The sequence below is a fragment of the Cricetulus griseus genome (genome assembly GCF_003668045.3).
Source record: "Cricetulus griseus strain 17A/GY chromosome 1 unlocalized genomic scaffold, alternate assembly CriGri-PICRH-1.0 chr1_0, whole genome shotgun sequence".
NCBI classification, from domain to species: Eukaryota; Metazoa; Chordata; class Mammalia; order Rodentia; family Cricetidae; genus Cricetulus; species Cricetulus griseus.
In genome coordinates, this window is record NW_023276806.1 from 26,902,195 (window position 1) to 26,929,669 (window position 27,475).

At 38.3% G+C, this 27,475-nt stretch overlaps 1 protein-coding gene across 1 annotated transcript in view; it reads right to left on the bottom strand.

The window, feature by feature from the left end:
• The window catches only part of Dkk2 (dickkopf WNT signaling pathway inhibitor 2), a 90,617-nt gene extending 63,345 nt beyond the window's left edge, over nt 1–27,272 (bottom strand). The window contains exon 1 of the mRNA XM_027395726.2: nt 27,051–27,272. Within this exon, the coding sequence (XP_027251527.1) occupies nt 27,051–27,272 (222 nt within the window). The remainder of the gene's footprint in view (nt 1–27,050) is intronic.
• Between the last annotated feature and the right edge of the window lie 203 nt (nt 27,273–27,475).

Sequence of the window (27,475 nt, forward strand, 5' to 3'; positions counted from 1 at the left end):
ATACTTGTCAAGTTTTAATTCTGAGTTTTGATGAGGAACGTACTGTGTATGTTTATCTTATTGACTGTTAAATAAAATACTGTTTGGCCAATGAAACGGCAAGTTAAGCAAGGACTAGGAGTCAAAGAGGATTCTGGGAAATGTAGTAGAGAAGTGATGATCCAGGCAGGAAGTGACTTGGCAAGGAGACTCATATCTAAGCGAGGAAATAGGAAGTATGCCCTCTTTCCCCTCCGCTCTTATGGCACAATGTGATCCACCGACAAGGAGGGACGCCATTAAGGCATCCGATAAGATAAGTCTTATAAAATATATAGGTTTATGATAGTTAAGACTGAGCTAACAGATGAGAATCCTAGTCATTGGCCAAGCAGCATTGTACCTAATACAAGTTTCTGTGTATTCATTTGGGCCCTAACTCAGGCGGGCGGCTGGCGAAAAGCGTACACGCCGCGGTGGTGCTCGGTGGCTTTTGGCAGAAAGATTTATCGTAACAGAGTTTCATGGTAGCTCAATTGGGTGCACATATGTTTTCTTCTTAAAATTTTCTTCGGCCACCTTGTCTACTGCATCTCTCAATCAGGCTCAAATGAAGGACAAAGGAAAAGGCATCTGATAATCTGTGACTTGTGTACTGTGTTGGCACAAGACAACTGAAATGAAAATTGAGAAAAATATGTACTGTTAAGCGAGAGTCAAAATACTGCTCCCAAATTTTGGTTAAAGGGTACAGCATCTTGTCCAAGCTCTACTTAAATTTAAGCTCAAATTTCCTTGATGGTTAATGCACCTAGGGTAGTCAAGTGAGATAGATAATATTACTATGATAGTTATATCAAAGATAGATAGCTCAAACAACCTTTGGGGGCTTCAATGTTTCAGATGTAGAGGAGATAATTTTTTATAGAATTTCATTTTCAGGGTTAATGGGCAGCACAGATATATTTCCTTAATCTGAAGGAGCAATTTCTATATCAACTTTGCTTTTCTTAGATAAATGATACTTTTTCTCCAATAAATGACCATGGATTTATTTTAAAAAATTAGATGATGCTCTTTAAAAGTTTTGCTTATGCTGAACTCCTACATGGAATTTCTAAGCCTTACTGAGCCAAGAGAGTTGGAGCCATAGATGCTGTGTTTTTTCTTATTCAGTCACAAAAAAACTTTAAATTCTTTGTTTGATTTTATTTTTTAAATTTTTTTTATTAGTTCAAATTAGGAACAAGCTTGTTTCACATGTCAATCCCTTCTTCCTCCCCTCACCCCTACCCCTCCTCCCCCACCCCTGACCTACCCCACCCCATCCACAGAGGCTCCACAAAGTCCACCACGTCATCCTGGGCTGAGACTAGGCCCTTCCCCATGTGTCCAGGGCAAGAGTGCATCCCTTCACGTGGGATGGGCTCTCAAAGTCCCTTCTTACACCAGGGAAAAATACTAATCCATTACCAGTTGCCCCCTGGAGTGCAGAGGCCTCCTCATTGACATCCATGTTCAGGGATCTGGATCAGTCCTGTACTGGCCTCCCAGACAGCATCTGGGGTCCATGTGCTCTCCCTTGTTCAGGCCAGTTGTTTCTGTGGGTTTCTCCAACCTGGTACCGACCCCTTCGATCTTCATTCCTCCCTCTCTTCAACTAAGTTCCAGAGTTCAGTTCAGTGTATATCTGTGGATGTCTGTCTCTGCTTCCATCAGCCTTTGTTATTATAGCTTTTAAAAGAAATGGGCTGCTTTAAAATACAAATGATTTCTATGTTATTGTGCTAAAAATAAATGGTTTGAGAATCAAATACTGCAGATGTACTCACAGGTCAAGATGAGTTTTCTACTCCAAGGACACCTATCATTTCAAACCAGAAATCCTGCCATCATCCCAAAGCACATCTGATCTCATGTGGGTGACTTTGAAATCTGCATCTGGACAGAATTTAGGCCTTGGGCACAAGTAACCTTAGGTTACTGAGAGATGGATAGCTAAATCTAGGAGCTGGAGGGGTGCAGTGAGTGGTCTCATGTTATGTGATGAATATTTGCATCTAATGTCACAATGGATGTGCCTACAACTAGAGGAAAAGAGCAATGAGTAACTCAGTTGCTCAATGTTGAACAATTGTGCTGGTTCTCTGGGATACATCAGTTATCAGAATGAGAAAGCTTCCCAAACTTGACCTTGTATCACTTCCTGACCCATACTGCTTTCTTCATAGAATGCTGCTTAAGTCAACTCTAGCACTCTATGAGTTATGCCTCTACTGAGGCTTCAGCCTCTGAAAAACAAGGTCACAATGACATAGATGATGACAACCACTTGTTCCTGAGTAGGCCATTTAGATTTCAAAAATTGTACTTAATGGTTCACAAAAAAGTAAAAATTTGGGATTTGTAATTCAATATTCATTCACCAATTTATTCAAGTAATACCCCAAATTTCCTATAGTGCTGCCATTGTGGGTACATGATGGGTGTATGTCAGTAACCCTGAGTTTGCTATGGTGGGAAAGGTAGGGTCTTCCAATGTGAGTGTACTATTACTCTTCAGTAACCCTGACCCAAAATGTTCAGATTAGACACAAGGAATTGGTGGAACATCTGTAAGAGGATCTTCATATGAAAGGTTAAGAAAGGCTTTCTGAAGAAAGTGATGTAGGGTGATGGACTGAAGGATAAGAAAGTTTGTCAATTATCAGTAAAATTTAAACATAAAAAGCAAAACCACCATTTTTCTTAGCAAAGATAAGCAGTCTTGTAAAGTAGGGAGTTGTAACTCACACTAGGGTGCTAAATCTTTATCTTAAAGATAAATTGCAATTTTGAGTATGTTATCACAACCACAATATGGAGGATCAAGGTAAAGGGCCGAGGCATCTTCAATGTTTTCCACACATAAGAAATATTAAACACATACACATGTGCGCTTGCGTGCGCGCGCGCGCGCGCGCGCGCGCGCACACACACACACACACACACACACACACGCTTGCACATATTCGCATGCACAAGCATGCGCAGCCACTCAAACTGAACTTTCTTTAGATTTCATATTGATGGAGAAGTAGTGACAAAAATTGGTCAGTTAAATTGGTCAGACCACAAAGCGGCACTTCTGAGAATGTCCCTGCTGGAGGTAGGGCATACCAGAAGAGAGTTCTGGTCCTGGGTTCTTATTATCTCTTCCAAATGAGCGCCTCCTACCTGGAAGCTATACATGAGGATGAGGACATGACCAAAACCAAGTGGAAGCACACACCTGGCCGTCTTAGGGGTAGATCAACTTGACTGGCCGAATGCATCACCTGTTTCTGTCTTCATCCTACAAATAGACCCCAGACCAGCAGCCTGTTGGGATCACATTTCTGAGGACCCAGTCCTGCCAAGCAGGAGCTCTGCCTTCAGTATTTTTCTTAAGCTCTTCAAATTCAGGAGACAGTCACTCAGAAGCCATGGACTCAATTGAAGTGTTGTGAAACCGTGAGCGTCCAGCTTTCTAACACCACAGAGCCTTGGGAGAATGCCTCCATTGAATTCCCCACTTTTCCCCACAAATCCATGGAGGCCTACATGTGCTGCCAAGTTTTCACTTTGCAACCCCCTAAAAATTCATTTCAAATAAAATTTTCTAGGTAGTCATAATGTTACAGAATTGTGATTTTATTATTCAGAACTCTACATATGAGGGCACATAAAATAGCAATAAATAAACAGTATTGGGTTATCTAACAGAAATACCAGTTCTTTTTCAATGTCAGAAATACTTGATAATTTGAAATTCTTTTTCAGAATTGACTGAACAGCAAGGCATTTTCTGCATGAAAATCTAGTAAATATTTGAAAACAATCATAAATAGTAGGAGTTATTATAGATGAGTCAAATATATCTTTCTGATACCTAAAATGTTTACAAATACATGTCTAAAACAAACAAATTACAAATAACTAAGCAATAATTCAAAAGGTAAATTCTGCTGTCTTACTCAAGCGCAGAAAAAAAACAAGTTGCCATCATTTCACAAGGTTTTAACACGCCCTTCCAGACTAGTGCTTATTTTGTCGTGTTTTTAAGGTCTGAAATGTTCAAAACTAAAAAACAGTGGGATTCAGAAGCAATGTAAAAAAAAATCTAAGCCCTACAACTGAGGAAGGGCCTGAGATAATTGCCACTGGCAGCTTTCAGAACCACTGAGAATTGGCACAGCAGTGCGGGCTTGGAAAGAGGGATGGGGGAATCTGGACTGCTTTATATTTTTTGAAATATTATTGCAAACAAAAAGAACTTCTTAAAAATCCATAAAAATACTAGCAATGTGCAGCTGGTAGGAGAGGGGAGATGTGGTCTTATTTTAAGCATATGTGTTAATTATTGAACAAAGCTGGGTAGGAGCTTGCAGCTGGAAAGTGCAGGAAACTGAAATTCCAGTTCAGAATAAATTCATGAAATTACACTTCAGCAAGGGAACTTGCAGCTGGGTGAGGGCAAAGGGACAGTGATATTTTTTAACTAAAATAAAGTATCTGAGCCTTTGCTTTGACACAGTATTGGAAAGGACACTCTGGAGTTCAGATCAAAGTCCAACCAGGCATCCTGTTGAGCACAAAGTAATCTTTGGCTTCTTGGCTAAGCTGAAGTATTCCTTTAAATGACTATTTGCTGTCCATTTTCTAGATGTCTGGAATCTGTGAGAATTCTCCTAGAATTATAGAATAAGAACACTTTAACCCATTGCAACTTTTTCTCTATTCCTCAAATTTGCAGTTCAAAGGGATTTGCCTTGGGAGTCCCAAACCATTTTGCTATCTATGAAGTTTGTCATCACTTACAACTCAAATCATTTACATATATATGTGTGTACATGTGTGTTATTCCTTTAATTTTAATTGCTTGGTTTATCTACAAGTAAACTGCTTTCTTGAGAAGCAGGACACAGTAAAACTTAAATGCAATGTACACAATGAATTAACTTTTTGTCTAAACCACAACCATGATTCTTGAGTAAAACCCTAACAAAAATTATTAAATGACACATGGTTCCTTCTCAAGGTACAGGTAAATCCTTAACAAAACAGCTAACTGTGAAAACCGTGGGGCAATAGACAATTTTTACTGCCATTTTTCTAGGTCAAAGTAATCTACCAAGTGTATATATACCAGTGTTTTTCTTTTCTTTTGTGTCTTTTCTCTTATTTCACTTTCTTCTCTTTCTATGAGACAGTGCCTCACAATGTCATCCTGCCTGACCTGGAACTTGTAGTCCTCGATGGCCTTGAACTAACAGAAATTCACCTGCTTCTGCCCCCCAAATGTCTAGTCTGTGTCATTGTTTTTACAGAACATTTCACTGTTATAAATTTAGAAAAACACAGTATTTTGTCCAAACTTATTTAAAGGACTTTGTTTCTTTTCTATGTTACTGGATCTTGGACAATCATGTCAAAATGTCTAAATATTGAGGGAATACATGTGAGTATAATCTTATTTTCCACAATTTTGTATATTTTTCATCATCTGCTGATCATAAACAAGATATTAGTTCATATAATTGTGTAGAGCCTGAAAGCCCAAATCAAGCAACCATTACTCTGAATTATTTCCTTTGAAGTGGTAGATTTTCTTTATTCATTCCTGAGAAAATGCTCACTGAATACTGCAGTCTGGACACCCTTAATATATTTGCCTGCCATTCTTTCAGGTAACATTTGATGTCCATAAAGAAAGTACCAGTTCAGCTGACTGCCCAAATATTCCTCCTGAAATACATCTACCGCAATGTAATGTTATGTAAACTTTAAAGTTTATTTTGACATATTTTAATTTCTTTTTATTCTGCAACATAAGAATTACTACCCTCTTCATAAAAGAAAGAAGCAGGTTTAGTGACATTTGCAGTACAACAATTCAGGAGCATTATTTGTAAACATATCTAAGAGACTTCACCATGCTTTTGTCAGTTTCAGTATTAGGAGCTCAGGATTTTTCACTGCCCTCATTCACTATAAGTTATTCCATATTTTTATAGTTTCCTGGGAAACCACAGCAAAAGGTAGTGACTGCCTTACAGAAGAGGTTGCTTCTGGGACCCATGAATGCTTTCGTGAAAAAAAAAAAGTATGTTTCCAGAGTAGAGGGATACACTATTTATATGTCAGGGAATGTTCCAGGGGGTGGGGTGTGTGGGAGTGGGAAAGGGATTCATCACTAGCCAGGGAGGAGACTCATAAAAACTTTAACCGTATTCTCTAAGATCCAAGTTCTTCTACCCAACATTCCCTAATACTGTTTATCATGATGCTTTAGACAAATGGCCTCTGAAAATACTTTACAACGGTCTCACCTCACACCTCACTTCCCCCCCCCCCCCGCCCCCAACCTAATGTTTTTATTCATTATTTGGGAATTTCACCCAGTGCAACCCGACAGATTATACTCTCTTCCCAGTCTTCCCAGGCCCACCCTTCACCCTTGTGCCCTCCCCCAAAAGAAGAAGATATAAAAATATACCAAGTCCAGTTTGTGTTGCCCATATGCTCAACAAGCCTGGACAAAATCCCAGGGTCTAGTCCCCTGGAGAAAACTGAGCCCTCCCCCCATCTCTCACCACACACCAGGACCCATCTACTGTGAAGAGCTATACTTACAAAGATATTTGCCTCTGACTCTCATCCACACTTACCATGCCTGAGTGGAAGATGCCCACGTTGCCTAGTGACTCTCATATGAGTTCTTTGTGTTGATTTTTTTAATCGCAACAGTATGCTTATGTGTTTTATGTTATCAAATATGATTATGAGGCCACCACCCAACCCAAGAATTAGGATGTCCCAGTAGCATGTTCTAATTAGAAATACCTTCCACATTCCAACTCCCTTCACTCCTTCCAAAATTAACACTGTTCTCCATATCAACTATCCTTTTATTAAGTAATCTGAACATTTAGTGTGCTATATATTGTGCCATCAGTGTTGTATTTCTGGTCCTCATTATAATCCTTTATACCTGTAATTTACCTATACACTTTCAATCCTCTCTAACACACCATGATGTGACTATACCATAAACTTAGACATTGATTGTAGATAATAAACTTTTAGGTTGTTCTGTCTTGATATTACAAATAGTACTTCCGTAGTCAATCTTTGACATGGATTCTGAACATGCTCACTTATTTCTCTGTGTTATCCCTACTTACGTCATTATGTACACAAGGATTTCAGTGTTTAGGGTTACAGGATATAACCAAATGATTGAAGTGATTTTATCCTCATGAACCATGCATTAAAGTTTCACAAGTACACCTACTTACTTCATATTACCAGTCTTAATTTCTGAAATCTCATGTTATAAATTGAAGGACCTATATCTCAATTTTCATTTTCTATTTTAAACTAAAACGATCCAGGCTCAATTCTAAAGCATATTTGCTACTTTTATTGGTTTTATTTGTGGGTTTTACCCAGTTTTACAATATTATTTATCTCTCTAGTAATGCCAAGAGAGATACAAATCTCCCTAGTAATGCCTAGGAGAAATGTCTAGGGATTTACAGAGATTTGTTGTATACTTTGGACACTAATTTCTAATGATATAAAAGTTTGGTTGGCTATTTGTGCTAAATACAAATCCAAGTTAGTGCTAGTTTTCTACTTTCTTTATAGTACATTCTTATTTTTAAAGGAGTTAGATTCAATTTTTATATAGAGTAAAATTATGACCTAGCTTTCCAGTATAATTTTTCTGACATGCTTTTCAGCATCATTTGTAAATGGTGTCTTAGTCCCTCAGTGATCCATGTGTCAGTTTAGAATAAGTCTCCTAGTCTGTTTTATTGGTCAGTGTTAATGCCTCAGTGCCAGTTGATAAGCTATGTAATTTTTTTCATCTAAGCACACAAATTCTGGTTCCTATAAGTGGGATGAGAGATTGACTTGAGATTGAGACAATAGAAAATAGTTTTAATCATTCAAATGAGATACAATTTTCTTCAAATGTCTGTGAACTATTATATTGGGTAAATAAATATTGATAACGTGGGTGAAATTAGAGACTCGATACTCATGATAAAAATTGTTATCTACAATATGGAACATAATGTAGATGTCCTGACACATTTTAAGTGATTGAATTTTCCTTAACCCTAAACAAGGCTTACCATTAAATGAGTCAAATTAGAACAAAGGTATTTAAAAATCTTAGCTTAGGGTTTGAATCATATCTTACCATAAACTTCATAATGTTAATTTACCAATATACAATCATCATTGTTGAAGTACTAATATTAGCTGGATATATGCCCAGGATACAGAGAAAGTAAAACATACAAAAAAAAAAAAAACTAAAGACTAATTTGGAAAAACATCACGGAATAGTTGTGTATGAGTTTTGATGTTGGTTTGCCACTAAGGCAATGTTTCACACCCCCATTTCTCACGACCACAGAACAGGCTTTTCACATTCCTTTCTTTTTATAGGGTATGGTTAACAAATGATATTTCAGTAATTTTTCTGCTTTGCAGTGGTAGAGCTGATGATTTAATTGGTTTCTAGAATATCCATTTTTAAATGTTATAAATGTAAACAGATAGAACAGATGCAAGACTGTAAAATAAAGATGTTTTTCACATTTATATGAGGTTGTTTTCTTAGAAAGATCTGCTTTGTCTTGTGTGTATCTCATTCAGCCTAATTTAAATCCCTAGGATAGCTTTCCCGTGACCTACTATGAAATGATACCATAAGAAATAATGGTCCTTTGAAAGCTAACAGTGTATTTTGAAGATACAGATTAAAGACTTAATTAACTCTTAGCTTTCCTAATGGACTGAATATGGACATGGGTAACAGATGAATCTATAATTGTAGAGCAATTACCAAAGTAGATCTTCCATCAGTTGAGATAGAGAAACCAGGCACAGGTTAGTAAAGGGGAAAGACAGATTTTTGGATGTGCTCAGAAGGGATTATCAATTCCTGTAGCTGTTATATGGCTACTTGAGTTCAAGAAAAAGGGGTCATGCCTAGAGACACAAATATGTCATTGGTATATACAGGCATTTAAATCTAAATCATCATTAAGACACAAGAAATGATAGATAGGATGAGTTTGTCCTGGTTTGTTCTAAGCAAGCTTATGTTGTTTGGTTAGTCATCCATTTCCTTTACTACTCAACTTTTAAAATGAAACCATGCTCTGTGGTGGGATTCAGAATGAACTTAGAACTCACCATTTTATTCAGCAACCCACACTTTTTTTGAAAAACAGGATTGCTCTTCAATATTAAATGACCCTTACAGAATAATAGCATGGAAGGGACAAAAGCACTTAGAGTCGATAATAAACTTTCTGCCCCTGTTAGTTTAAGTGGGATCACATGACTCTGCATGGTATAATTGAATGAAAATAGGTAGGTTTAAGTAATGAAAGGTATTTTGCAAGTTCATGTATCTTTTCGAAAGAGAGAGAAAAAGGCAGGGCCTAAGAACAATTTGCTTGTCTGGGTTACAGGTCCTTACCAGGCACCCATCCTAACCCCCCCACCCTTCCTCCACCCCTCCCCCAATTCCCCCACCTTACCCCACCCCCTGTGCATCTCCACACTGTTTTTTCCTACTTGGCTATACTCATTACTAACAACTCTTACAGAGATGGGAAGGAATGGGAAAGTTCTTAAATATTGCTTTCTAAAAAAAAAAAGAAGAAGCCAATGTTCAAAACATCTGGGCTGTGCCCTGGGAAATAGTTTCAGTGAGACCGAAGTGATTATGCAAAAGATTCTGCAGGAGCGGACAGTAGGTCTCTTTGTTGTTCTGTTTTTGAAACCTTTTACTTTCACAGTAGCGTTTGTCAAATGCTCTGAAATGTTTAACAAACCTGTCCTGTTTTCTTCGTTGAAAAATGAGCCTTATTTGAAACCCTTGAAGACTTCTTAAGCTGGGCATGGGATTGCTCAATCATCACCCGTGATTACAAAAGCCACCATTCCAAGGGCAATTTTTAGCTTTGTCTGTTTGTTTGCTTGCTTTTTTTTTTCTTTTTCCTTTCCTTTCTTTTCTTTTTTTTTTTTTTTTTTTTGAGTAACACAGTATTGTTTCTCTCAGTGGGACAACCCCACCCTGTAGAGAAGCACCCCAAATTCTAAGAGGTGAAGGGATAAGCCACGATGGACAATACAGAATATAAATGAAGAAATTAAAACCAAACACTTGGCCCCAAGTCTTAGACCAAACCATCTAGGTCCTCTGCCCATGGCCCATCAAAGTCAGAGAGCTACCTTATCACCTAGGTCGGTCCAAGCTGATTTGGTAAGGGGGGTAAAGCTGATGTCCTGGGAAAATAGCATCCCACGGAGGGAGTGTAGTGTCAGAATTGCAAGAAGGTCCAAATCAGGACACCTGTGTGCCAGATCCGCCCAGCTGCACCCGAGGGCCAGCCAGCACTGCCTGACGCCATCTGCTCAGCACATGAAATGCCAGTTTCTTCCTGAAGATGGGTTTGAAGGATGAGAGTCTTTAAAGAGAAAGCTCACAGCTCGGCTGTGACATCCCTAAACTTTCTCACATTTTAAAATAAACAATTTTAGGAAGAAGGGATTAAAGGCTTATGTCTGAGAGATGACAAGGAGGGTATATTGTGAGCTCCAGAAGCGTTGCCTCAGAAGTCCTCCTTCAGATCGGCATTTGGCTTTTCACTCTGGTGACGGATGAAGTATGACCGTACTCTTGGAAATTCCAGGTGTTAAGCATGTGCACATTGCGAACATGCTCTGTGTTCCCGTGACTGGGTTTGCAACAATCAGACAAGCAAGGGAATAGCTCTCTTCTCTAGTTCATCAGACACTTAACAAGACTCTTGGCCCACACCTTCACTTCCTGTTCAGAAAAAGACATGGCCGACAATCCAGACTCCATAGAATCCTCAGTACTTACTGCACATACAACACAGCACATACAACACTAACACCTAGAACAGTAGATTTCCTTGGATTTAAGGGTTAAATTCTTACAAACCATCAACATATCCCTATTTAATAATCTATCTTCCAGTAACTATGAGTAATTATTCTGTATTTAAAATATTTTTTTCACATAGCCTTTGGGGTGTTTTGCTTTGTTTGTTCTAATTCTTATGCAGATTTAGAATATGCATCCTTTATAGAATTATCTTCCAGGGATAGAAGACAGGAACTTCAATAATTTTCAAAGTTTACATGCAAAATTCTATGAAGTTATTTAAATTTCTAAATCAAATCAAAGCTCCGATATGTTGGAAACAACCTTTTCCACATTTACAAAAATGAGAAACAAAGTGGTTTCCCCCACTTAATCCAAGGATGCTAAAACTTCTTATATTTTAATGGAAAAATTAATTATGATCTAAGCCTCCATAGGACCACAGACACCAAATGCTAATCTTGTGTGTCACCTACAGGGTCACTTTTTATATCACCTTTCTTCCCTCCTCCCTCAGATTTTTAGTGAGTGCTTTGCAGGCCATCCAGAAGCTGATAGAGTACAGAGAGATTAGGTCAGATTTAAAGGAAAACCTTGGGAAATGTAGGTGTCTAGCCAATGCTAGTTGTGTACAGCTTCTGGAAGAAAGGCACAATCTACTTGTCAGCTATCTGATGACACTGACACTAGATGGAGAGTGTTGCTAAAAATATACAGGATTTTTCTAGGGAAACCACATTTAATGCCAGGGTGCTTTATGCGTGGATAAACAATTACTATGGTTTGCATTTATTCTATTTGATTTGTGTGTGCTTGAGTCACAAGCAGCTGTCCGTGGTTTTGTTCCTTCCCCTTTCATGTATCTGAGCTGCAGACTATCACTCCATCAGATCCCTGCATTCAAGCCCACTGTGATGATTACTATTGGCACTTTGCTAAACCTGATAGCACGGGTTTGAAATCAATCATCTGTTCACTATTTTGGCCCTGCACTTTCTTAAGATACTATAGACAGTCCTTGATTCTCCAGAATCCTTCCTCCCAGTATCAAAGCATCCTTTCCATCCGTCTCTGGCTGTCCCAGAAGTGAACTATGCTTTTTCAAATAGAATTATTGGTGTGGTTGACCTACACTATTCTTTTTTTGTTTCTCTTATGAACCACTGTTTTATTTTTTGTCCTTCATATTGTAAGCTCTGGGCCATCAAATATAGTTGTTCTTTCGTGTTGAAAGCTTGTGTTTTCTAACAAGAAAGATCACAGTACACACACTCCAAACCAATTTGTAATCTATCAGTGGGTGACCTGTACCCTAAGACATGTACATCGGCCTCTTGTGCTTTTAACAACCCACCAGACACTAAAATCCTTCTACAATGCCCTTAAATGCCACTTCAAGAGGATTTTTCTTGTTAAAAGCTATTTCCTTCTAAAACATGTTGGGGAATATACCTGTGGAGCAATAGGCAAGCAAGGAAGTCTATGAGGATTTCCAGAGTATTTTGGAACTACTGTATTAGCTGAGCAATTCCAAAGACACTTTTACAGAGTTAAGTGCAGATTTTCTCTGAAATTTTAATATATTTACATTAAAAAATAAAACCGTCTTACAGACAATGTTTTCTTGTCTCAGTGCATGCGTTTTAACTAACAAGTTACACGTGAAATGCCCTGTATGACCAGATTGGACTCCAGGGAGTTATACTGGGTGTGACCTCTTCCTGCCTTTTCCAGGGAGAGTAGGCTTGGGTGGGGAGCATACTTCTAGCCTACACTGGAACATGGTGATTCTCTCAGAAATGGGAACCATCTTATAAAAATTCTTCCCAGGATTTTTGCTGGGGACAAGATTGCAAGATAATACTAGAGATCTTCATTTTTAAGTTTAAAATTTTATAAAGCCAAATGAGAATTTCCATGTTTAACCAGACTTGAAAGAATTACAGTTATAATACTGCCTTGACTCAGAAGGACTTGAGGAATTTTTGGAATTGTTTTTGGAAACAATGCTGTATTTTGTTTTTTGACATTGTCACTGAGTATAGGCATTGAGTTTATGAAAACAACAAAAAGCCACTATGAGTCAAGTATTTTGAATGTGATATACTAATCAATATGCATGACGTTGGCTATAGTCACAAATTGGGGCCAAAAAAGAAATAAGCATGTGGGTTACTTCTGAAGCCAGTTTGAGAACAAAGATCTGCCATCATAGGAAAAAAATTTCATAAGTGGCTAATTTGGAAAAATAATATGTGAAATCTATGACAAAGTTTAAAATACATCATTTATCAATTTTATTTCTGTACTGTATTTCAGTCCAGGTTCTGTTCCTTCGCTTCCCAGTGGTGAGATCTTGGGCCCTTTGCTTGTCATTGCTTCCATTGGTCCACACTGAGGTCCCAGCTGACTCCACACTCCATTGGTGTTATTTCTTCCCATACTTCTAATTCCTTGTAAGCTGCCTCCTCCCACTAAAGTTTCCTTGGTATTTAGTAAATAATAAAATTAGAATCAGACTTTCTTGGGGAACAGCAAAACATTTACAAAGAGGAAAACAGTTCAACTTTAACACCCACTAAAATATTCGGGAAATAAAAGGCAGATCTCACATTTTTACTTATCACTGTCATATTCAGCGCAATCAGATCTTTCATGGCTGTTTATAGAGATGGTCTTTTCCTACAGGACACTTGGACTCCATCTGCAACGCAGTCTGTCAAGAATGACTAAAACGGCTTCATTGCATTTTATATTAATAAGTAAGGATTTTTCACAGTGGTTAATATCCAGATTTGTATCATTCATGTATAACAGAAAGGATTATGGTTTTAGTTTTACTCAATTGAAGTGAGATAGGTAACTATGAGATTCAATGTAAGTATTCATCCTTAGAAAGCTTGATGAAAACTCAGCAAGTTGTTCAGACCACTTCTATACTACATGAACCTGAAGGTCTCTGTCAACCTCAACATTTCAATGGATTCTTCAAGAATACTACGTTGGCTTCATTGCTGCATATACACAAAGGTTCTGGGATAACATATGTGCCTAATAAATTCTGGTTAACTGGGGTCACAATGTCGAATACACTTCAAAGGAAGCAATTAGCAAGTTGACTGAGTTACCTAAAGAATTCCATTACATCTGAATTTTCAGGTATAAAAGTGTATAAGTGAAAAGATCTTTATCTGGTTTCTCTGGCCTCTGATATATATGAGGTGGCACAAAGTAATAATAAACTATAAGACTCAAGCAAGCCTGTTTGGCTTTGTTTTATTGTGTTTAGCATTTGCAATGCTGTGAACTCTCAGTGCTCAGAAGATGGCTCTACTCCATCCTGGCTCGAGGGCAGAGAGTTCAAAACTGTGCTCACTAAGTCATTAGACCTAAAGGTCAAAGGTGTGGCTATAGTAGGATGTTCGATCTTGGCCTTGGCTGTCTTATTCTAAATAGCAACAGACCTGGTCTGACGTGTGGTTACGCCTGACTCTCAAGGTCAAGGTATGAGAAGTTGAATCTAAGGTGTAGTTACTGAATCCTTGCAGAAAAGAGGAAGAAAAGTCTGTTTGTTCTGTGTACATGATACCATATTCCCATTTTTGGTTAAGGTGTGTAAGAGTGGTGAAAAATAGTGACTGATTTGCTCTTCTACTTTTGTTCTGTGTCTCTGTCTTGGATTCTTAACCTCTTTAGCTAGCCTTTCTTTAGTCCATACTGCTGCTCACAGGTAAGATCCTTGGGCTGCTCTGCTGGCTCCAACTGCAGCCCCGCAAAGACAGCTTCCGACAGTGGACTGAGCTAAGAACTTTATGCATCTAATAAGGTAAGCACTCAACTACTGAACTACATTCTCAGCCACAAGACTGCTTGACTTAAAACTTCATTTCTGCCACTCATGCACTATATAATTTGAGGGACTAAGTAGGGGAACTAATATAACCATTAAAAATATTAATTTATGCTTTAGAAGTGGACAGATGATGGAAAACAGGCTAATCAGATTTTACCTTTAGAAAACTCACTTCAGGGGTAATATGGAAGACATCTTGCAGAAGTATAAAACATTGATAATATTTTACAAAGAATGATAGTGATGTCCTGTGAATCTAGGCAGCAACTGGATGATAAGAATACAGCAGAAACCGACTGGCAGTAAGATGGAGCAATCAGCCTTAGGAGAATTGCCTTGGTGGGGGATAGAAAGGATAAGTCCTAGCATGTTTCTAGATTGGATAATTAGTTGGATATTGACAATAATGAATTTAGCAAGGAATATAATAAGAAAAGCAAGTTTTGAGGAAATAAATAAGGTTTAGTTTTGAATATATTTGATTTAAGTCATCAGTCTGTCCAAGCATATACAACTCCTGAGAAAATAAATTCATAGACCTGTGCCTGAGAGTCTAAACATGTAACCCAATAGCCTATATTACTTTGCTTTCTCTTTGCCAGTGTAGAGTCTCTTTTGCTGGTTTTTCAGTAGATTCTAATCATTTTATTTTCTTCATTTTATTGAAGAATGACCATGTTTATAAAAGCCATTACACATTTTCATTTAGCGAGGAAACCAGAAGTCATAAATTATCCTCAGAGTAAACTAAATTAGGACTGTTTACTTATTTTAGATAACAATTTTACGTTACAAAATCATCATGGAAAGTTATGGGAGAAACTTAGATGCACATTGCTAGTTTAAAATAGAAAAAGGCACCGTACTATATGATTCCACCTGAGTGAGATTTCTGAAAGCATCAAGTTTTCACTAGTTGGCAGGGGATAGGGATGAGTGAGAAATGCAATGACCTGAAGAGAGCAGAGGCTAAGGTCCTATTGTCACCTTACTTTCTGCTCCATTTTCCTTTAACACTAAAATTATTCTGAAGGTCGGAGCTATTAAATTAATAATTTTTCAAAGAAGCATAACAATTTTCTGAAAATAGTTTAAACATAATAATTTCCTATGTGTATCCATTATATTTATGACTGAGATTCATGTAACATGGATAAATGGTTACTATGGTATTAAGGAGGACATTTCCACTTAGCAGAGTAATGTATTTTCAACCATTTTGAAAAAGAACCTCTTGCCAGTCCACCCTCCTTTGCTGTCTTGCTCAACATTGTTTCACGTTAATTAAGCTTGGTTTTACAAGGAGTCTCTTCCCTGAACTTTATGAATTCTAAAACATGCGAGCTCTTATGTGTCCAAAAGATAGCATTCAAGGAACACATCTTAGGAATGCCAGAAAGAAAAGCAGGGCTCTTCTTGGATGTCACAGGAGAACACTGTAGTGGCAGACAGGGGAGCTGCTTATAGGATACAAGAATAAGAACTAGTGAGTATTTATCAGACCTGTGCACATATTACCATGTTACTGAGATTTTAAAAGAAAATTCAAGAAGACTCAAACCAATAGGCCATAATAAAAAATTAAAGCCTAAAATACTTCCTACTTTCATTCTCTTATACTTACACTTCCCCCCCACACACACACACACAAAATTGTTAATCTGTCAACATGGAAACTATCATCATAATTTCAGCATCGTAATTTACTTGGGTTGATTGTCTAACTCAGAATTGACAGTCATAATTTTTTTTTCTTTTGGTTTTTCAAGACAGGGTTTTTCTGTGGCTTTGGAGGCTGCCCTGGAACTAGCTCTTGTAGACCAGGCTGGTCTCAAACTCACAGAGATCCAACTGCCTCTGCCTCCCGAGTGCTGGGATTAAAGGCATGCACCACCACTGTCTGGCTGACAGTCATAAATTTAAGATGAAAAGGTCATAAGTTTCTCTGTAAAGCAGCTTTTAATGATATTAACTGCAGAGGCAACTTTTTTTCTGATTTATAAAGACAGAACAGAAAACTACTGGAGATTAAATGATAAAAATGCATTGCATGTTAACTGATTTCCTTGAGGAACAATTGGTGTGTGTGTGTGTGTGTAATTCTGATTACTGTACATGTGTCCAATCTTCTTTCAAGTTCACCTGCTATCCCATGTAGAAATTATAACCATCTTCATTCACAAATTCTGGGAAACAGTGTATGGCAGTGCAGATGACATGTACATAGAAACAGGACGCTAATGCAGGGCTTATAGATGAGAAATATTTCAATAGCAAAGGCCCATAGCCAATGCTCACATCTACTGGTTGTAAGAGAGGAAGACATTAAACACATCTGCAAGTGAAGAGATCAGCATATCTGGGTCAATAGCTGACAGAGTTACAACAGCCTGGAAGAAGTTTGAGAGATGGATGCTTCTCGTCACAGGGCTTCCTCTCTCACACTATTATGGTGGATCTGACTCTTCAGAAGATGGTGCTGCCTGCCGAGAATCGTACCTGAGGTCATGACTGAGCACAACTAATAATCCGTTGGCTCGGTGTTATTGGAACTGTGGGATTTAATCACTAATTCAGGCAGTGATGACCAGAATTGCTAAAGGAGGTGTGTGAGTGAGGAAGAGGAGGAAGAAGAAGAGGAGCAGATAATGTTAAAATGGGGCACAGAAGGAAATAAATGAAATTTTAAGATGTGCTTCATTGCCAATTATAATAGAATTTATACTTGAAACATTTTCTTGGGAGTGTGACAGTAGAAAGTCATACTGGATCACAACGTAACATACATTTCTGCCTCTGAAAGAAAACTTTTAAAGCCATTGGCCCCTAGCCTAGTGAGGCTTGGATCAAGGTCAATCGATTTGCATCCTCTGCAGCCTCCATCCTGACTTCCTTCGTTATGCAGGCTATCTCATTGCGGGGCTCTGCTAGGCTTCTAGCTAATCCCATCACTGATGTGTCAGGCCTGAGAAAGTGCTGACGACAGCACAATTACAGCCATTTCCTGACACTGTAATCTTTGATAACCATTTTAATATGCACAAATTTACAATGGTTAAAAGAACTAAGCATAATTTATCTCCCACCAGTTTTTTTTAATCAACTCAAGACAATGAATGTATTTTTTACACACAACTCAGATGGCACAGAGTTCAAGGAAATCATGCCTTTTAGTTTTTTGAAAGGCTTGTATTAGAGTCGGGGGACCAGAGTTCTAATGAGAATTCTTTTATCCTGGGTACTGCCTGTGCTCCATTGCACTCGACCTTGCTCCCTCAAATATAAGATGAGGAGGTAAAACTAAATTACTGCCAATGTGCCCTTCAGGTATTAATTTAAAATCTTGTATGAGTTCCTGAAACATTTACAATTATAGATGATGAAATTCATTTTGATTTTTTTCTATAAATACATCCATCTTAACAATGGTTAAACACATAACAATGACCTTATTTGGTTACCAAATACTCAAGCATTTTTTTTTTAACAATAAGTCAGTTTGAAAAAAAGTTAAGAGTCTTCACACTGAAAATTACAACTGATCTTTTAGGATGTAACAAAAGTTAACAGTCATTCTTTACTATCTCATTCAAGCTATACAGAAAAATAATCTGGTATTTAGCAATTTTTGTGCATTTTATAATATGTAACAGTTTATAAGCATGAATCACTGCTATGTGTGGATTCTAACCAAACATAATACTCTTTAACACCATATGTACCCACAGAGCAAATTTAAAATCATGTAAATCCCAAGATTTCAAAAAAAGAGATTTTAAAAAGACAAAAAAAGAAAAAAAAAGTACCTATCTTCAGAGGTACCTCCATAGCTTTCTTTTATCACCAGGAAGGTGGTGAGATAGAACAGAGCATGGGAAGCTCTCTGGGCAGTCATGCTTGATTCTCACAGGCTATTCTGACAGTTAAAAAAGGTAGGAGCTTGGTTGCCCAAGTTCTGCCAATTTGATGCCAGGCTTGTGTTTGTTTTTTTGCCACTGATGGTTGATTTGTTATTGCTGTTATTTCTGGTGTGGTTTCCAAAACCATTGTGGAACACCGGAGTGGTGGGGGTATCATCTTAAAGGTAGACATCAACATAAGTAGTAAATATTTCTGAAAATGGAAAATACTCTTTCATTGAGTGAAAGCAGGAGTGGGAGAGAAACAGAAAGGGACTATAAGTGTCCATGCTTGCAGTAGATGACTACAATTGGTAATTAGTGGAGGAAATAAGGAGAACAGAAACAACACAACATTAGAGACAGAAGGAAAACTAAGGCATAAAAAATTAACAGCAGACCATAGAGTGCAAAGATAAAGATGATTCTTGGGGAGACAAGTACTTTGGGTTTCAAGAGAACACCACAATGCAAGTCAAGCCAGACTTATAAAGAGAGCACCACTGTTTACAGATGGCCAGTTTCAGGTGATTTTAAACTGAAAATTTCCTCTTTGCTCCCATTTGGATGAAGGCTTATATTTCATCCTTGACCAGATAGAAACACTATCAGCAGATACTATTGTTTCTAACAGCCCCATTAAAAGAAATTTATTGATTACATACTTCTATGAGATGAATTCAATTCTCACCATTATTAAAAATACTTCTATTTTGTGTGAATTATGAAAACATCATTCAAGGAGAAACTGTCAAAACTAGAGGGGGTTGTGTGAAAATAGGACACCTCCAGTTTATGACTCCTTCTCGAAGAGACGGCTGACGTACAAAGAAAAACGTCAGGGCTCTGAATTTTGAGAGCCGAGACACTCAAAAGCAGTCGAGAGCCTTGCTCTGGAGGGACTGTCTTAACTTTAAACAGCATCAGATTAATGTTGTTGGAGCAGACTCTATGAGCATGCTCAATTATTTTGGTTCCTGTGGTTAAGTAACTAATATTGCCTTGGGTATTAAAACCCCAACTTATTATGATTGTATGCTTGAAGTCTGAGCTATTCTTGCTTCCGTATTCATTCCATAATTTTGCCAGTTAACCAGTAATGAGCTAGCTTCCCTTCTATGACAATTATGTCCTGCCACCCTTAATGTCAGCATTGAGTGAGAAAAAAATGTGACAGTATCTAAGTTGCTTAACTGGCCATTTTTGTGGTTTTCACCCTTGTGAGTTTGACTCTTTCCTCCATGCACACCACACAGTTTAGCTGCTTCTCCCTCACTTGCTAAGGAAGATGGAACAGACTCTTCTTTGGTGCATGGAAACTTGATTTTATACCTGCTTCTGTACAGGCTAAAGTAATGACATCAGCATACTAAGTGCGAGTGCTTTCTAAGCCTTTTCTCAGAATGAATCTCATTCTTGCCCATTCATGTTAATTATTATTGTTATTAGCCAGCTGTTGCTATCATGATGCTGATTGTACACGTTAAAAAAGAGCTAGAGACGTTAAATGACAGTTGCCAAAAGACTCAGCTAGGCACTGGTAAACTACCACTCAAAGCCAGTTAGGAAATTGTAGGGCCTTCTGATACTCTAACAGTCTAACAGGAGGCTAGGAGAGAGAAGTTAAAAAAAAAAAAAGCAATAAAAACTTTAAGTATAGAGAGTTCCATGTGCAATAAGAGCAAGGGATGCCCTAGCAGAAACATCATGGATGAGGCCTGGTGTCATGGAAGTGTTCATGCCCTAAGATGTGTATAAGGACATATGCTGTCGGCATGAGAAAATGAGATCTACTCAAGATCATCCCACTCTACAGATGGCACTACCATAGTTAGGTGGGAAAGGGGTGGGCATGTGTCTTGTGTGTGTGTGTGTGTGTGTGTGTGTGTGTGTGTGTGTGTGTGTGTGAAACCTGTGTGCAGTTGCTCAAAGAGGCCAGAAGAGGGCATCAGATCCCCTGGAAGTGTTGCTAAGGCAAATGTGAGCCACTTGACTTGCATTTTAATAACTAAACCCTGGTCTTTGAAGCACAACAAGCACTCTTAACTTCTGAACCTTCTCTCCAGCCTCATGTTTTCTTCATGTATCAAAAGACTTCATTATTTCAAAAAGTATGGATGTTAAGGTTAGCTTCAAGCTGTCAAGAAGATCAAAAGAATTAATGCAACTAAGGGTTTGGAGTCACATCTGACACAAAGTGGGTGGTCAGTCAATAGAACCCCTTAGTAAAATTTAATGTGTGCTCTAACTATTGGTAAGCTTGTTTAAGGAAGTCATACATTTAATGATACATAATTCTTGTCTTCAGAAGAAAGACTGTATGCTTTATCTTATCCACATGATAAATAATATATTGAAAGTCGCTATCACTTTCCCTCCTTGTGAGGCTTTTTGATTCATTTCACCATATAATAGATTTATTCACTTGTTGATTTAAAAAATTCTGTTTTATACAGGAGAGGGCCATTCAATGTGTAATTTTGAGATACCTGAATCTAAACTATTATGTGTACCAAATTATAATATATTAACAAATAAATTAAATTTGATGCTGCTAAAAATTTGAAAGAAGAAGTGATGTACATTGGTCCTGTTACTTTGCTATGTGAACAAGTTAGCTAGTAGTCTCTTAAAATTTTACTTTTTCCATGAGATCTTACTGACTTCACCTCTGCATTTCTAATTTGTAGCCCACAGCTAAGTCAAAACTAATTTTAAGATCTCACAAAAATAATCTGCCATATAGATTCAGTGGCTGTAGAATAATGCTTTTATACCTTGAGCTAATTACTTAATTAACAGTACAATAATTTCAACATCAGATTGAAATCACTTATCTTAAGTATCTCTCTGATTCAATTTATCATTAACCAGAGAATAAGTCACAACATAAACTCTCCAGAAGGCTTCTGACTAGATGTTGGTGTTGTTCATGGCCTCCCTGTTATTGACTTGGAACCAAAGTAGGCAGTGACCCAAAGTTGTCATCATGAAACACTCATTGAAAAAGCCATTATTTTAAATATTTGTATGGTGACTTTTATCCGGTGGACAGCTGTTCCTATTTTTTCTAAAAAAAAAAAAAAAAAAAAAAAAAACAAAATAACTTCCCAAATTTTATATCAACTGACCTCTTTGTTTGAGAGAATGGTTTGAATTTGTTTTAATGAAACCATCCACAAGGCAAAATATGATGCCCTGTTTCAGTTTCTATCCATAGTCGATAGAAAAGGAAGAAAAATATTGATAGATTACTTGAAACCCTAGTACTAAATTTCATCATGCATTCTACATTATTAAATCTTTCTTAAGTGATTTTCTTAAATCTTTCTTAAAATGCAATGCCAAAGAATGCAAAAATTAATCCATTAGTTATTACTAACTTCAGTTTGCTTTGATTTTCAGATTTTAGGGGAGGGTTGAGAAAGAGAGAGAAAGAACACCAAGTTGGGTCGATGGGGAGGTGAGGAGAATCTGAAGGAACTAGAGAAATTGAAAGACAATGATTAAAATATATGAAAAAATAGTAAAAAAAAAAATGACTAAGAGACTAATGCAGACAATATATATAAATATTACCAACATTGGTAATATTTACCAATGATCAGGTAAATAACATGAGGTAAGTTTATCTCTTTTTATAGATGAATACAAGCAACTAGAGGTATAATGAGACAAATCAATTTCAGTACATTTTCACAGCATCACAGGAAGAAATAAGATTGTAATTCACCTTGATATTACCTTTATATTAAAGAATGACTATCCATACGAGATCAGACTTTACATGGAAAATCTATTAATTATTATAAATCTCTTCTAAAACTCCACAGATGATTTTAATGCACATTTTAAATGATTGCCTGCATAACATGAGCAGGTACAAACACTCTCCTAAAACGGAATATACTGTTACTCTTCTATAACATTGCTCTGACTTTACCCATAGATTTGAAAACAGTCAGAAAAGGAGGGAAAAGGGCAGAAATCTATATCCGAGGGAATAATAAAAAAGTCTACACTCCGTCAGAGTCACAGCTGGAGTGAATTTAAGGCACCTTGTCCTCTTGCTCACTCTAGTCTAGCACAAAAATAAACTGATGGATGCTTATACTTATATTATCACTAAAATGTTCTTCTGCTGGTCATGGCTAACCTTCTGCTTGTGTCTCTGGTCCATTTTACAGGACTTACCATGAATGTAATGGGATATAAATGTAGATTTTTTTCAAAATATTTTAAATTATTTTTGAAAACTTAACTATAAAACGATACACTTATATTGTGATATCCAACAAGCGTTAGCAGGTTATTTATTTCTTAGCAGGGAGAAGTTGGGCTAGGGTTAAAATAATCTTGGAGAATTTCAGAAAGCGAGGCAAGCCGCTACAAAGAAAAGACGACGTGGTTTCTTTTAGTGGGTGCTCTCGTGAGTGTTCACAAGTGCAAATAAATATCGAATTTTTATTAAAGAAACTGAAATCTACCAATATTAGTGGTTTCTAGCCAAGTTCTAGAGTTCAGTGACTTTCAATAATTCTTCAGTCAAAACATAATTTCTTCCAAGCAACTATCCTTCAAGTATCCAAGTTTGATTCAAAAGTCATAGAATCAAGATTACATTAAACTAGCTGAAGACTTTTTACAGACATGAAAAAAATTGCTTGTCAACTTCTTAAATATAACTATTTGCCACTGATCAATCTATAACTTTTAGAAGTATTTGAAATTTCTATAGCTTGCATTCAAGTTAAATATGTCTACTAAGAAGAGCAAATGACATGCAACAGAAACGCTTAGAAACACAAATCTAGATTTTTCATTCACACACAAAACACTGAACTGTAAAGGATAAATGAATGTTTAATTGCACTGCTATATTTTTAAGTTTGTTTCAAAGGTGGCCAATAGTGTTCAATATGGAAAACTGTAGAGATGCTATCAGACAACGACATAAAAATATTTTTTCCCATGGTTTTGAAGACAGTATTTTAAAGTACTTTTGGTTTCAAACATGTGAAATACTTCCCTTAGTAACTGAAATACGTGTGTATCATATGTATGCCTCAGTTGTGGAACTTGATTTGTCCTGTGTATATATACAGCTCGCACTATTTTTTAAAATCCATTAGCAATGCCAGAAGTGAAAGTTAAATTAAAAATCTTGAATAAGTCATCAAAACCACCTTTCCTATTTATTTTTGTACCAACTACCTATATAGTACCACCCTCCAGTTTCTTTGTCACTTCCCACCATAAGCCTTCATGGTGTCTTGGAAAGGAAGCTTTAGTGTTTTCTATGACAGTTCCCACCGTACGTGAAAATAGTGCCCTACAATACCTCTGATCAGCAATATTTTTTTCTTCTTCTTCTCCGTGCTCTTTCTTTCTGCAGATGCAAGGGTGTGTTTTCTAGGGGTAATTTACAACCCGCGCACATTTCCTACAGAAGACGAAGCACCTATAAATTAAGGACTCTTCTCTTCCATGAAGTCAGGGAAACCTCGGAGGTTACTCACTCTCATTTTCTCTTTTGTGGATTAACGAATCATTACATTTCTTCAAAAACAACCATTCTGAAATGGCAAAAAAATTTGTATTTTAGCTCCCTATTCTGAACTTTTAAAATAGATAGTTGTTAAATTTCAGTTTACTAGAAAGAAGTTGGAAGAGTAAGTTTATAATCTCCCAACGGGAGTGGGGTTGTATTCTAGAGATTTCCCCCTGTATCTTACAGACAGATATTTCAGTGTCATCAGTCACCACTAAAGGCGATGGCCAGAACTGAACTTCTTAGGCCTTGGGTGGTAATATATAAACATCTGCTTCCAGCAATTGACAATTTACTTCCAGTCTTCTCAACTGAATTTTGTTGTGGAGACACCCCCTCCCCTTAAGAAAATAAAGCAGCATTGCTTCTCTTGGGCTGGTTTTCTAATTTATATGCTATTTGTGAAATTATGAATACTAAGACATTTGGAGACTATGTATCCAGTGGAATAAAGAAGATAGAATAATAAATGTTGAAATAAGAATCATTCTCTTTTCATGAGAATACGCGCTTTAGACAAAACCGCAAGTGAGGAAACAGAATGCCAGAATACATCCAATATAGTCCTCCTAGATACTATCTTCCCACCACCCACCCGGAACTTTTGTTTTGCTTACTCTTAACTCCAGATGGTTGGATTTTTTTCACAAACCTACTGTCACATTTTAAGACTCTCTTAATTATAGTTAAGAACCTATAATGAACTTTATTTTATATACTAAGTTCTGAAGGGCATATCAGGAATTCAACTTATTTATAAAATAAATAATTAGATATTCAATTTGAGGAATTGAAGTGTGGTTTTAAAAAAAAACATAATTAAGGAGGTCTCTGAGGGACAGAAAAGATAACCCATAGCTATCTGTCTAGGGATATGTTAGCAAAACATAAAGAATAAATTAGACTTAGAAATGTCCTTAAGTCCAATCTGTAAGGCACCTGTGGCTACTGGCTTAACAGGTGATTTGATAGAGGAACATCAGGAATTAGGCCCCAAAGTTAGGTCATAAGTAAATGCACATTGCAGAACCTCCCCAGACACACACTGATTAGAACAGAGAGGAGCCTGAAGAGATTCCATGTCCTTCTGCTCTTGGGAGAGGTAAAGCTCTCTGAAACTAAGAAGATGGAGTGAAAAGCGAGCACTCTGCTGTAGGTGATCTGTAACATCCTCTCAGTCCTGGACCCCAGCTCATTCATGGTGAACTTCCAAAGAGAAGGTTAGGTTAATTGCTGTTTAAAATGTTGGGGTATATCCCAGGGAAATAGAAATGGTAAGAGAGGTGGCTATGTTGGTGTGGATGTGTGTGCAAAGATTATGTATGTATGTACATATATGTATAGGTTTTTAGTTTCCTTAAATTCTTTTAAAGTCCTGGGATTGAACACTTTGCAGTCCTATGAGAGAGGAGCTGAAATGTTTGGCATTTCAAAACTCTGGGAAACATTCTCACATTACAAAAGCAGCATACAACACACACACACATACATACACACACACACACACACACACACACACACACACACACACACACACACACACACACACACCAGGCAAGCAGACCATGAGAGGACAGTAGGGGGCCAACCTCAGGCCTGAGTCTTCCCTGGCTGTCCAGCCTTAGCTGCCAGCCTTCCCTCTGCCTTCTGGGCTGTGGGCAGCTGCAGCTGATGACAGACAGCGCGCTGAAAGCGGATGAAGCCTGCAACTCTGAGGAACCAGAAAAAACAAAACAAAAACAAAACAAACAAAAAACAAAACCCGCATCTGCTGAGCTTGGAACTCCCTCTGTGGTTGACACTCATGCGAGGTGCGTTGCCTGTGCTGTTTGGCAAACGGGCTTTTGATTTTGGCTTCCCACAAAAGGAGCAGAAGGTGGAGCTGTGGTGATTTCCAGTGCCCACAGAGCCCCCTCTCCTGGCCACTGCGCAAGGACCACACTTGGTGCCCAGTGAGCATGCCTGCTTCGCTCTGGGTGTGTGTAACCCTTCACAAATGACTGTTGGTCTATCTGCCTGTGTGACGGACACCAAGACACCAGTGGGAAGTTCCCTCTCTCAAAATCGGCTTTGGTAACCCTGTTGTGTTTCAGGCACCTAAGAGGCTGTCATTGTCACCTCATTATTTTTTTTCTCCCAGTTGATTTATTCGCAGTTCTACTAGAGTGAGAATGTGACTCTATTCAGATATTGCCTGCCAGTGCAAAGAATTTGACAGAGAAAGAGAACGCGAAAGAGAACTTCTCGGCAGTGTAAAATGTTTCGAAGCCTGGGATCCATATTCACAGCACACTATTACATCCCGCGCTGTCACTTAGACCAGTTGTGCGTTTGGGGCACACACACAAACATTTCATGTGAAGACGACAGGAAAGCAACAGGCCCTGTCTTCCAGAGTTGTGACTATTAAACAAGTGAACACCCAAAGAGCTTAGAATCAAGGCTAGCACATGCCAGTTGCTATGTCCGCTGCCGTTCACATCCATTGCATCCGCGTGATAGATGGAGGGACCATTCTGGCCACTTTGTCAAAGAAACGCACTAGATCTTGAAAAGTACCCATGTCTCCACGCAAATCTACCCCGTCCCTGCTCTAAACAAACATCCCAGAGACCAGCAAATCGCCCAGGTTCCGGGATCCATGCAGACACCCAACTTCATGAATCCCCTCCCAAGTAGCCAGAAGCGCCACACCTGGCTGCGGTAAGGCTTTGACTCTTTCAGGGTGCAAAACCAAACTGCAAGCGCAAAAGCTCTGGTCCCTACCTCTCCTAACAGAACGGTGTGTTTGTGGGGGTTTCCTACCTGCCCCAGGCTTTTGCCCTTCTTACTGCCGCCGAAAGCCAGTCCTTGGTTCATGCCCGCAGATCGGTTGGCAGCCTGAGCAGGAGTCTCTCCTCCCAGAGAGGACTTGATGGAGTTGAGTTTGGCCCGCGAGCTGCCTAGCTGTGAGCTCTCCACCATCAGCACCGCGGCCAGTAGGAGTAGGCATCGGGATGAATCCTTGCCCCGCATCAGTGCGGCCATTCTCCGGGTGAGGGGTTCCCGCGGTGGGGTGGAGCCCCGAGAGAGACGTGAATGCCAGGAGAGGGAGGACGCCGACACTCAACCCCTCCCGTGGGGCGCGTGGGCTCCTCACAGACACCGTTCCCCCAGCCCTTCTTGGACCAGGCACCCGGGACTTTCAGAACTCAGTCTCCAGCCGGGAGCAAAGGCGACCCCAGAGAGAC